The sequence below is a fragment of the Ruditapes philippinarum genome, unplaced genomic scaffold, assembly GCF_026571515.1.
Source record: "Ruditapes philippinarum isolate M1 unplaced genomic scaffold, ASM2657151v2 ctg10676_1_1_1_1, whole genome shotgun sequence".
In the NCBI taxonomy this organism is placed as follows: Eukaryota; Metazoa; Mollusca; class Bivalvia; order Venerida; family Veneridae; genus Ruditapes; species Ruditapes philippinarum.
Genome location: NW_026853554.1, coordinates 2986 through 15844, shown reverse-complemented (window position 1 = coordinate 15844; position 12859 = coordinate 2986). Strand labels below are relative to the sequence as shown.

Sequence of the window (12859 nt, the reverse complement as noted above, 5' to 3'; positions counted from 1 at the left end):
ATATATATTAATTTTTGTTCAAGTTTGACATTTGTTATTTTATTCAAAATAATCGATTAGATAATGAATAGGTATTTAAATATCTATGCAAGATCTTTATTGTGGATGTTTTGTATTTATACAAAGATAAACCCTGATATTATCAAGTCTTCCTAAAACATTCTCTATTTCGTTTGTACATTTTTTAAATTTTATACTTGTTAATTATATTAGAAAATCAATTGAAATATCAAACGTCCTATTATTGACAATAATGTCGTATTTAGCTAAAGGGTTTTTTTGCAACTGCAATGATGCGGCAAAACGTAGTAAGAATAATCAATTACCCTAAATACTTAAACACAAATAACATTTATAATTCAGGATCAATTTTCGCATGTTGGTCCATGATTGGATGTATTGAGCGTTTGTCTATGATCAGGTCGTATTTATTAAAGAAAACAATTAGAACAAAAAACTCATTTTGACTTGTCTTCATCTCGTGTTAAGAGCCGAACAGCTTTAATGATATTTTAATAAAGTTAGACATTTTAATCAAGTAACAAGTTTATAATTAATGTACAATAAATAAACAAAAAAAGCAACTTTCGTCTACGGCATTCATAAATTATTCATTTCATTGTAACCAGAATTAGATTTACGAAACAAAAAAAATAATATAATTTTCTACATTGGTTTTTATAAGAAGTAACTTCCACATCTGTTTTCCTAAAACCCAAATCTGTCAATAGCTCTGTGGTTATGTTTTCTCAAACTGCAGTTTCTTCATATTTATTTATAATGCTGAACAGTTTATTTAAAAGCTATATAGGTATAAGTGCAATGTTACACGTCTTGATTGACTGTATGATTGAGTAATAATTTTGAGATAAGTTAAACAATAGCTCAATCGGTAGATCACTAAGCTCAGAAGGTATTTCATGATACAAGGCTAACGGACCTAAAAAAAAAGTTTTATTTCTCAAGTACTTTAGATGTCAGAAACTACCGATAATTAAAATGCGTTTTTATTTATGTTACATTTTAATCGAAGTATATTTATCATATTTGTGCCTCTGTTTCGTTCCTTTCTCTTTTTTCATTTCTTTTCACATGTATATTTTTAGCCAACTTTAAGAGAGACAAAAATATAACATTGTGAAGCATATATTTATATTGTCAGGCAGTAAGTTATTTTTTTATAAAAACAATGAACTTGAATTGAAAACATTAAACAGTTTCCAGTAGGAATCGACCCCGCTAGCTAAATTCACTTTTATATGAATACGTGGTCTTAGTTATCGCGCTATTGAGACAAACGAAGACAATATCTCCTAAATAATAATACGTATCAGTTAAATGGTAATAATTTGGTTAATTACTTGCAATTTATCTATTTTTACCTGCGTTGATCTTTTAATGGACTGTCCTTGTATTTTAAGAACTGGTGGAAGTTCTGTTGATCGTGCTCGGATTATACTGTGCCCCTCTCATAATAAACTTTACGAAAACATAATATCTCTATTCTACTAACGAAAACCAATCACACTTTTCAAGCATTTTTGCAAAATATCAAACTTCGCTTCTTACATTTAAGACAGACAATATACTGGAAACAGTTATGATTTATTTATAAACTGATTGTCACTTTTTCATTTTTAGGCCAATGATCAGATGCAAATATCTTAGTTTCTAAGACGAACTGTGGAGGACAAACATTATTTTATTCTGAATTAAACTAACAAATGGAACATAAATGAATTTGTCTTTTATAAAAGGGGGCTTTAACGTAACTACTGATGGAAATTCGGAAAGTTGAACAGATAACATATGTGCCATCTGCTTTTAGAAACATTTTGTTTTCGTTTCCTAGGATATTTTACATAACAACAAAAGTGCTGCAATTTTCAAATGCTCTTTGTTATTGAAAGGAATGCATGGTGAATATGGGCATGTGCCTTTGTTTACTAGTTGAAAAATATTGACACAATGTTTAATTATGCTCAATGGGTTTTCGTTTAAACATTAAGCAGGAACGTCTTACCCTCTACAAACTCTTCGTTTGTTCCATATGACTGAAAAAACATAATTTGAAAAGCGCCACACGAAGACGTGAACAGAAAATCTCATCAGAAAGCATCGGACATAGTTATAAAATAAATGTATCACTGATAGACCATTTCCCGAATCTTTGAGTGATCCACTTTTCATACTAACATCGTAAATACGGTGGGCTACTTGGGATTGGGCTGACGAGATCATAGAGTAAACGTAGCATTCAAAAGCTTGTAAACGTAGCATTCAAAAGCTAGTAAACGTAGCATTCAAAAGCATGCCCGGCATCGACGACAATTACAGTCTGTCACATTTGTTTTCTCAGTCTGCCCTCTTAGCCTCACGATTTGATGGGAAATATGTGGTCTTTACTCGTTTCGCAACCTCAAACTATGGTTCAATAATCTCAAAGCAATAATCTCTGTATTTTATTCTTGACAATGTTTAATACATGTAAGATAATCTAAAAATGAATGTTCAGCAATTGTATATAATAATTTCCTTTTAATGTTAATAACGAAAATATTATACTTTCTTATCCAATTTGTCACATATCCAACAACTTCTTAAGGTTTACACACCATTTTAATGTAAATATGTCTTGGGAACTACCAATAATATCTGAATGAAAAAGCAATTAAATAAACTTCCACAAAATGCTGATTTAAAGTTATATCTCGGACGGTAACATTTAATACTTTGAAATTGGTGAACAATATGTTTATGTAAATCAAACTTTAGGAATGATCGGTAATCGAGCATTAAAAGTTAAACAAATATCAATTTTGTGTTAGTTAATTAAAAAACAGTGAAGAACAAATTTGTTCATCTAAATGAATCACTTTTTCTTAAAATTTTTCCAGCGTTTTTTAATTTGCTTAGTTTCAGTTGGTTCTTTTTCCTAATTTGCGCCTTTTGTAAGTAACAAAGTTATGGTATTTAACTTATCATTCATTAATTTTGTAGTATTCTCTTGTTCTTCTAGCTTTTCCGAAAACTTTTCGAATTTTTCCGACAAGTCTTCAGACTAGTTTATTTCTTCGATTATTTCTTCTTCCAGGAACTCTATTGTCTCTTTAAACATTGCGAACTGATCCATTAATCTTTTAATCTCTTCCTTGTATGATGTAATATCAACCATTTCCTGTTTAATGCCATTTCTTTTATCTTTTCCGCTTTTTCTTTTACTTCTTTTTCTTTAATAATATCCTTCAACTTATTGATTTGAGATTTTAAGTTTTCAATTTCTTTGGATTTCTCAGCAATTTCTTTTTTTATGATTTTGAACCAACCTTTTCCTGTCAAGGTTATTTTCTTCAATTTGTTTCTCAATATCCTTCTGCAGGTTATTATTTTTTCATTTGAATTTTTATTCATTGCGTTTAAGTCAGTCAGTAGACACTTTTTTGTCTTGTTTTTTTATTCTCGTCTTGGATATGCTGATTCTCCGGTCACTGACATATAATTAGAATCCTACAAAACACATTCATATTTGTACTAGCATTTGCAATAGCACAAGATTTTATTCTAGTATTTCAAATTTAATTTAACAATATATACTCGTATGTATCAGTTTACATATAATTCAGATATTCAAAACGACTTAACATTAAGTTGCGGGGTTAATGTTACTTAAGTTTTATTGCTGGATAATAGAACGCAGTTACTTTACAGTATATTTATAAACAAGAGTGAAATGTTCGTAAACAGGGTAGGAATATTAATACCGATATTTGTGATATGTTTAAAGAAAAAAAAAAGATAAATCATCTTAATATATAAAATTCGATGTCCTAATAAACAAAATAAATGTAAACTATATTTACGTTTCCGAATATTACAACTGTGTGTGATAAAGGCCCTTTAATGATGACTTTCCAGTCACTTAGATTGACTTAACTATATCGCTTACCTCAGATTGTTCATAATAACCGGTAGCCATGTCTGTCTGCCTGTCAATGGCAGTTCTTTAAAACTAAAATATATTGATCGGATTTTTCTAAATTAAGTTTTATTTCAGACTTTGATAAAATCGTCAATATACTTTAAGGATACATGTATCACCTATTTTAGAACATTTGTGAAGTTTCATGTAATTTAGCTTAGTAGATAAGGAAATAGTTATCGAAAATATTTATATAATTATATAAATCACGATATCAACTTTTTAAAGATCAGGGCCAGATTAGTATGAATAAATTTCAAAAATATATTCTCAATCGAAAGTCATTTTCTCATAAGTGGCTATCTAAATCATTATTATGGTTTTCACAAACCTTGGTGTCACTTTTTGTAAAAAAACATAAGTATAGCTATGATTGATAAACTATGGATTGAATTTGAATGTATCAAAATACATGTATCAATTGTATATGAATATCATAAAACGAATCGTATTTAATATTTTAATGATTGATCTTTATCACACGATCAGATTTTGTATGACATAATGTTATAATTGAAAAAAAATATTATAAGCCTATACTAGGCTATTTCCAAAATAATTTCGACACTTTTGGTGTTTTGCCAGTGCAAGATTGATATAAGATAATGCAGATTTTGAAAGTCAGAAAACATTTAGTAAAACCTTTTTAAGTTATTCGAACCCAAGGTTAAAGCATTATGTTACCTCTTAAGTAATCTAAACTTTTTTATCATTTTCAAACATTCCATTTGATTAACTTTTTTGTCAATTTTATATGTTTTTTATATTAATTTTGATTTGGAACAGTCCATTGAAAATTTTAAGGATATTAATTCTAGAATAAAAAGATAAAGGCCCATTATTTCCCAGAAATGATTGTTTTTTATTTCTAAACAATACTTTCGTTTAAGTGTCCTGTTGTAGTTTACAAATATTTACTCATTGGCCAATCACCCGAAAATAAGAAGAAAAAAACATTCGTTTCTATTAAAGTTACAAACTATATTGAGCCTGGACGTCAGACCGCAAAAAGATGGCAAAGACCAATATATTTCGGTTCCAGCTGATTAACAGTCAATCTAGATAATTCTTATATTGATCAATTGTTTTTATTTTTATCTAATTGTAAATGAAATGTACCTTATATTCTCAAAAGAAATTATCGCTTATTATAAACTTAACTTCGAGTCAAATTTTATTTACACTCATAGCTTAAGTGGTTGACTATCAATATTTGAGTAATGATTGTTTTCTGTAAAACTTGCCACATAATACATTATCATGATTACTATTAGTTTGATCATTTTTACTATATACTTTTTTCATTTTTCATTATAATTGTAGGTATCATCATAATCATAATTATTATTTATTATTATTATTATTATTATTATTACTATTATTATTATTATTATTATTATTATTATTATTATTATTATTATTATTATTATTATTATTAGTAGTAGTAGTAGTAGTAGTAGTAGTAGTAGTAGTAGTAGTAGTAGTAGTAGCAGCAGTAGTAGTATCAGTAGCAGCAGCAGCAGCAGCAGCAGCAGCAGCAGCATTATGATTAAAAATCCAGTTTCAATTCCTTGTACAATCATATATAAGTATAAGGTGTGTTTTATATAACTACATTGAATTTTACTTGTGACAAATATTATATTAGTAAATCATATTGGTTTGATTAAATATTAGGGAGATTTCATAACTTTTATAACAACATAATTTCTTACCTCAAGTTTTATCTATTCTGACCGCTTACAGTTACACTTAATGAGTGAATTTATTGTTCAAACATTCCACTCGAAAAACAAATCGATTAAACGGTTAATAAATGGTGTCTAATATCTCTTAAATTGATAAAAATTTCTATTTCTTTTCACGGCCTACTTAACATAACATAGCTAAAGGCAGAAAATGCATTTTCGATTAGTTAACGGAAACATACATTCTGTATTAAATTTCTATCCTTGTAGCTATAGTTATAGGATTAAATTAGATGACAGCTTCACAGCCGTTTAAGAATCTGGTCACTTTTAAAATAGGAACATCCAATTTAAGGAGGATACTACGACAATCCTTATGAACGTTGTAACTACGCTTTATATGATAAAGAAACTCAGTAATTACGAGGGTAAATATAAATGGTAAATTGATATAATAAATCATAAAATCTCCTGCTAAATTTTAAATTCTGAAAATAAGTAAAACCATCAATATAGGTTTTTTAAAGATTGTTCTGTTTATAATGTAAAATATTCGTTTATAATATCGTAAGATAAATATTCGCTAAAGTTGTAAAGCGGTGGTTTAACAATATCACACAATATAAATCGGATAAGTGACAATAACCTTTCAATAGATCACGAGCATCCTGTCTTGCTGGTGGAAGAAAAATCACTTAATTCACATTGGTTATATGGTTGTTCTTATTATCGAAAAATGTTTGTTTTTTTTGTTGTTCTACTTTTTGTATTGTTGTTTTTATCTATTTACATGTGTTGATATATTCATTTTGTTATTTACATTAAATAATTAATTCATTCTTAATCAATTAATCAACCAATCATTCATTCATTCAATAAACCATTAATCAACCAATTAATTTATTGATTAATTGATCATTTTTTCAACTATTTATTAATTCGTTTATCTATCTATCTATCTATCTATCTATCTATCTATCTATCTATCTATCTATCTATCTATCTATCTATCTATCTATCTATCTATCTATCTATCTATCTATCTATCTATTTTTCTATCTATCTATCTATCTATCTATCTATTATCTATCTATCTATCTATCTATCTATCTATCTATCTATCTATCTATCTATCTATCTATCTATCTATCTATCTATCTATCTATCTATCTATCTATCTATCTATCTATCTATCTATCTATCTATCTATCTATCTATCTATCTATCTATCTATCTATCTATCTATCTATCTATCTATCTATCTATCTATCTATCTATCTATCTATCTATCTATCTATCTATCTATCTATCTATCTATCTATCTATCTATCTATCTATCTATTTTTCTATCTATCTATCTATCTATCTATCTATCTATCTATCTATCTATCTATCTATCTATCTATCTATCTATCTATCTATCTATCTATCTATCTATCTATCTATCTATCTATCTATCTATCTATCTATCTATCTATTATCTATCTATCTATCTATCTATCTATCTATCTATCTATCTATCTATCTATCTATCTATCTATCTATCCATCCATCCATCCATCCATCCATCCATCCAACCCAAAACCCACCTTGATCTATTGACATAACGCGACACTAAACGTCTTGATCAGATAAGATCATTTTAGTTTCGGAAAAGACAACATATACAATAGACACAAATAGATATGTTATTTCCCTAATCTGTCATCACAACTAATGTGAGACTTATAATATGACGAAAGTTTCTAAAAATATATAATTCAAAGTTGTATTTAAAAGAGTTATGGGCTTCCATTTTTTTTTAAATATCTATAGTTTTATTGTCTTAGGAATACATGTAATTATTCGCTATGTTTGAGTTATGGAAAGTTTTTATAAAATTATTAGAGAAATAGTTAACTGAAAAAGCTACTGAGAATCAATGGATAGATTTTAGACATTTATGCAGACAAGAATTAAATTACATAATTAAAGGTGGATATATGAATGAAATATTTCAATCATTCCTCGACAAACTTAACTCAATATTGGACTAAACAATACCTAAATAAAGAAAGGTAAAATATAAGGCCCCTAAATTATGGTGGAATGAAAAATGTTCTCATAAAAGAGTTTCAGACTACTTCTATATATAGATTTTTGAATTTTCAAAATGTTAATAAGGTCATCTATTAATATCTTTCGAATTCATTTAACCAGTCTTGCGTAGCAATAAAATAAATACATAACCTACTGCGTACTATAGAAAAAGTCCGAGCACGATAAACAGAACTTTCGTCAGTTCTAAAAATGCAAGCACAGTCCATTGAAAGATTAACATAGGTGAACATTGGTAAACTACAAGTGATTAACCAAATTGTTACATTAAAATAAAGATTTATTTTATAAGATTTTATCTTTTTTGGACTCTATAGCACAGTAAGGAAGACCGCTTATTAATATGAAAGTAAATTCAGCTAGTGGGTTCGAAACCTGGTGAAAACTGTTTCACTTTTTATTTAAATTTTAATTCTATCTTTTTTTAATTTCTTATTGTCTGCCAAAATAAATAAATGGCTTCGTACATGAAGTTAAAGATATTGTATTTTTGATTTTCATAAAATTTGTTGAAATATCATACATTTAGAATAACAAATGAATAATACAAATATGAAAAAGATAATGGAATAAATAAGATGAAGTTACTTCGATTAAAAAGTAACATAAATAAATCAATTAAATACAAACGCATTATCATTATGTATTTTCGTACATGAAGGAAGGAAAAAATAAAAAATAAAAAGAATACCAAAAAACTTTTTTTGAAGCTTGTTACCCTTCTGCCATAGAGTAGATTACTTCTGTACTTAGCGGTCTACCTATTGAGATATTGCGACATTTTTTACTTACTTTTACAATTATCAGTCAAACGTACAATCATGAAGATGTGCAACATGTCATTTACCTTTATAGTATTCAGATGGACTGTTCCGTACTATAAATACGTATGAAAAAACTTCTGTTTATCGTGCTCGGATTTATACAAAAGATTTAAGAATTTCTTGCAGAAGATGCAAATATAAGAAATAAATTTCCGAATTTAGTTCTTTGTCTCCTGCGATTGAGGCGTGAAATATGTTCCCTTTCTCATTCATTAATATGACATGCTCCAAATCACCGACGGAAAACCAATATATGACTTGACATAATAGAAATCAAAAGGAATTTTTGTGTCGAGTTTATTTTTAGCTGTAAATCGGAGCGATTAATTGATCAAAATCGGGTCCATGGACAAAAAATGTAAACACAAATGAATGTATAAAATGTTAGGTTACTCAACGTTCATAATTTATTTGTTGCATTGTCCGAAACGGAAATAGGTGTGTTATGAAAGTAAGTGGTATCGAAGATTTTAACACATTCGTTGCAAAGGAAGCATGGAAACATTCCATGTTTGTTTGTTTGATTGGGTTTACTTTACCCAGACACACTACATGTCATATGGCGACGTTGCAACCAACTTTACTGATGGTGGAAGACCTCAGGTCCCCTTCCGTGCTTTATTTCAGGCACGAACGGGACCTGAGTAGAATCACCGACGTTCCGAACGCTAGCTATATAGCTTCCTCACATGAAATAATCCAAGGTCTCTGTCTGGATTCGAACCCACAGTGGTGAGGGGCAAGTGGTTTGAAGTCAACGACCTTTACCACTCGGCCACGGACGCCCCGAAATGTAACATTTATTTACATTTTATTAATTTAACTTACACTTTCATAAATGGTGCTATGAACGACGTAATATATATCACAAAAAAAAACTGAAGCGTATATTTAATTGAAAAAAGTAACATTTCAAATAACGGCGTTCTATGAGGTTTCATTTCAGTGCAAGCCATTCCCTCAGTAAATTGGACCATAACGTGTTGAGTTTAGGATCTACTACTGTAGGGATGATATCTGCTATCATAGAGATATGATATATTACCGTAGAGATGGGATGTTTTACCGTAGGGAAAGGATTTGTTATCGTAGGAAAAAGGATATTTTCCGTAACAATATAATCTATTACTGCAAAGAAAGGATCTATTACATTTACAGACACGTTTCATGTGTTAATCACTTGATATGCATATATTTACTAAGTGATTCAACGTAAAGAGACTGACGAAATGTTTGAAAAAATATTTTCCTTAGGGTAAAAGTAGATTCCGCTAACAAAATTAAATTACACAAATCAGATTTAAAGGTCCATTTTACTCCAGAAATGCTTTTAATTCTCTTTTACTAAATTGTTTTAATTTTGGTGCACTTTTATCGTATTCAAAAATTACTCGTTGGACAATTACCTGATATATCTTTTTAATCTGTTGCTTTTTTGCAAAAAGTACAGTTATACTGAAAAAAGTATTTTGTATGGAAGTCAAAATACTACTTTTTTACATGTCGCTACATTTATCGTTATTTTCTTTCAGGTAATTGGCCTCGAACAGCCTCTTAAACCATTATGTAAATATGATAGAATTAATGTTTGCTTTTTCTAAAGAGGAAAGAAAATGTGTTTCGGAGACATAATGTGCCTTTTACAAAGTTATTAAAATTTGTTTGCCCACTCTCCTTTTGAACTTGTTTTTGCGGCTTGACGCTTTTGTTTTCCCGCATAAGAACCAGTTGTAGATCTTTGTTCGGCATATTTTTTCCTTTCTTGGTCTTGTTGTTTAACTAGCTTCGCAATGCCATCAATCTTATCATCTGTGCTTTGGTCTAGCTTATCAATCTTATCATTTATGACATTCATTTCTGCCAACACATTGACACTCATCTGTTTTATTTCTGTCATATGCTTTTCATTTTCAGTTGCTTTTTGTGTAAGTAAAGCGATTTGTTCTTTAAGTCCCTTAAAATCTTCCTCATGTGCTAACATTTGTTTCTCTTTATTGTCTGTTCTCTTTCCCTGTTTTTTAGCTATTTCATCTTTAATCTCTTCTGTTTGCATTTTATTTTCTCCGTGTTTACGTTCAAACGGGGTTTTGGTAATCGGTTTCAAAATTCGGTTTTTAAGGATAGGAATCATACTTGGTTTCTCGGCAATTGCATAAATGTTTTGTCCTTTTTTTGATGATAATATATTTGTTGTTACCTTACAACGCGTCTTGATTTTTGGTAATTTTTCTTGTGATTGTGATAAAGGCTTCCCATTTACTTCAATGAAGCCAGAATCCTGAAATGCAAGAGAACAGTTTAATCTAATTAATAATAAATACAATTTAAGTACAATTTGTACTTCTTCCCAATAATACTGATGATAAAGTTGTTGGATACTTAACTGAAAATAACATGAAATAACATAACAAAATGGTTACAGATTACAATGAATCGTATTAACTAAACTTAATGTCCATTACTCCGCCAAAGTAAGGTAAATTGTATCTCTGGTAGTAAAGCTATGCTTTTCATAGTAATTTACTGAACAAGATTTCGATAAGTCAATAACAAATTATAGATATTCGTTTGTGACCTTGAAACGAATTACGAAGTCAATAACTTTAAACATTAGAGGGACTCCAGTCAAGACTCCACTGTGGTTTTTTCACTTTACTTGGATAGAAATAAAATCGGGATAAAGTTCGTTTTGATGGCCTAAGCAATAACTTGTTTGCAAAATTCAGATTGTCTGCACGCACGTTTATTTTCCTGTATTAGTTCGAAACGCGTTGCAACGCTTTTCACATAATTCTGGCTAAAAAAGCACATAATTGCAATTTCAATTTATTTTTGAGTATATTTCTGAGTTATCTTTTGCACATCTTTTTGTTTAAAGTAGCACGCCTCCAGATAAATGCTTATTTAAAAAAAAAATCGAAAATTCTGAGAATGTTATTTAAAGTATAAATATTGTAAACTAACAAAAAGGAAGCACTTTACACATTATCAATGGCACTAACAACCCACTGTTATTACAAAAAGTGGTCAAAATATGCAATAATTGACCTTACTGCGTAAGTAACGCAGTAGAAATATGGATAATTATATATAATAAAAAAGAAACCATTAATCGCTCATAACAAATAAACTAATACTTGAATCTTGATGTTTTCCACTTTCTCTAAAGTCAAATACATGTTCCTCATGTTTGATTTTATTGGAGTATTTTGGAGGCATGTTGCTCTAAAGTGTCAGAGTTGATCGATGTAAGTAGTCATTATTATGTAAGAAAATACTCAGTGACGTCCGAAAAACACATATTTCACAATGAATTTGCAACAAAAAAATAAATCAATTTACAGAAAAATAAGATTAACAAAAGACAGAAGATAAATAATATACAATACTATAAACAAAGATATTTGAAAACAAACAGTTTACCAAAGTATCCTCCCTATTGCCAGTTGCCATGGTTGAATATTGCGTTCACACAAATATTTGACTGAAAAATAAATGCTGGTTACAATGTTTTATTTCAAATATAGGCTGAAATAACTTTAAGAATTAAACTTAAAAACTATATCTTTTACAATTGCTCTCTCTAAATATTCGGTCATAGGATTGGTTCGGACATGAAGTTATATTTTAGGTTTCCAGTTAAACCTGAAAATCCATATAAACAATAAAAAATATGCAATACAAATGGCCTGTGACTCTGCACTAGGGTTTTTGGTCTTTTGTTTTTATAAGTTTCTATTTGCTATATGTTTCATGTTTTCTCTTGATATACAAATTGAACGAAAGGTCAGTCTGTCTAAACACTTATTTGCTAGATTTTAAATTCTTAGATATAATGGATATATTTGCATAGATGTGTGCTTTAATTAGGACAATTTTTACATTAAACTTTTATCAATAACTCGAAATTAATATGTCTTATCAAACAATGTCGACTTATAACTTTTAAAGATCTAATAGCGTGTGTCTTATAACAATTAACATATATGGAGTAAGTTTAATGCCATAATTGTCTTCTTTTGCTCATGTCGGATAGAAAGTTTTTATAGAAAACATTTCTGCTGGCAAATAAATCCATGTTACCATCATTTTAATCCGATTTATACTACACAAGTATGTTAAACTATATCAATTTACTACGACTGATTTAATCGGCTTTATTGACGTCATATCTAACGTACCCATGACAAAATCTTTTATACATCCATGTTTCAAAATACAGTTTCCTCCCATGAAACCGGAAGGGTGCTGACTAAACAGCAATTGCGTTG

At 29.0% G+C, this 12859-nt stretch overlaps 1 protein-coding gene across 1 annotated transcript; it reads right to left on the bottom strand.

The window, feature by feature from the left end:
- Nucleotides 1-9315: 9315 nt before the first annotated feature.
- On the bottom strand, nucleotides 9316-12339 carry LOC132737184 (uncharacterized). Its single transcript, XM_060724441.1, has 2 exons — nucleotides 12012-12339; nucleotides 9316-10866 (listed from the first exon to the last, which is right to left on the bottom strand). Exons 1-2 carry the CDS (start codon nucleotides 12039-12041, stop codon nucleotides 10240-10242), a joined length of 657 nt encoding a protein of 218 aa, XP_060580424.1. The 5' UTR covers nucleotides 12042-12339; the 3' UTR covers nucleotides 9316-10239.
- Between the last annotated feature and the right edge of the window lie 520 nt (nucleotides 12340-12859).

Bases quoted from the DNA above. Each gene is read 5' to 3' on its own strand.
- LOC132737184 (XM_060724441.1), bottom strand. From the start codon at position 12,041: ATGGCAACTGGCAATAGGGAGGATACTTTG. The intron at 10,867-12,011 runs GTAAACTGTTTG...CTTGCATTTCAG, and splicing joins GCAATAGGGAGGATACTTTG to GATTCTGGCTTCATTGAAGT.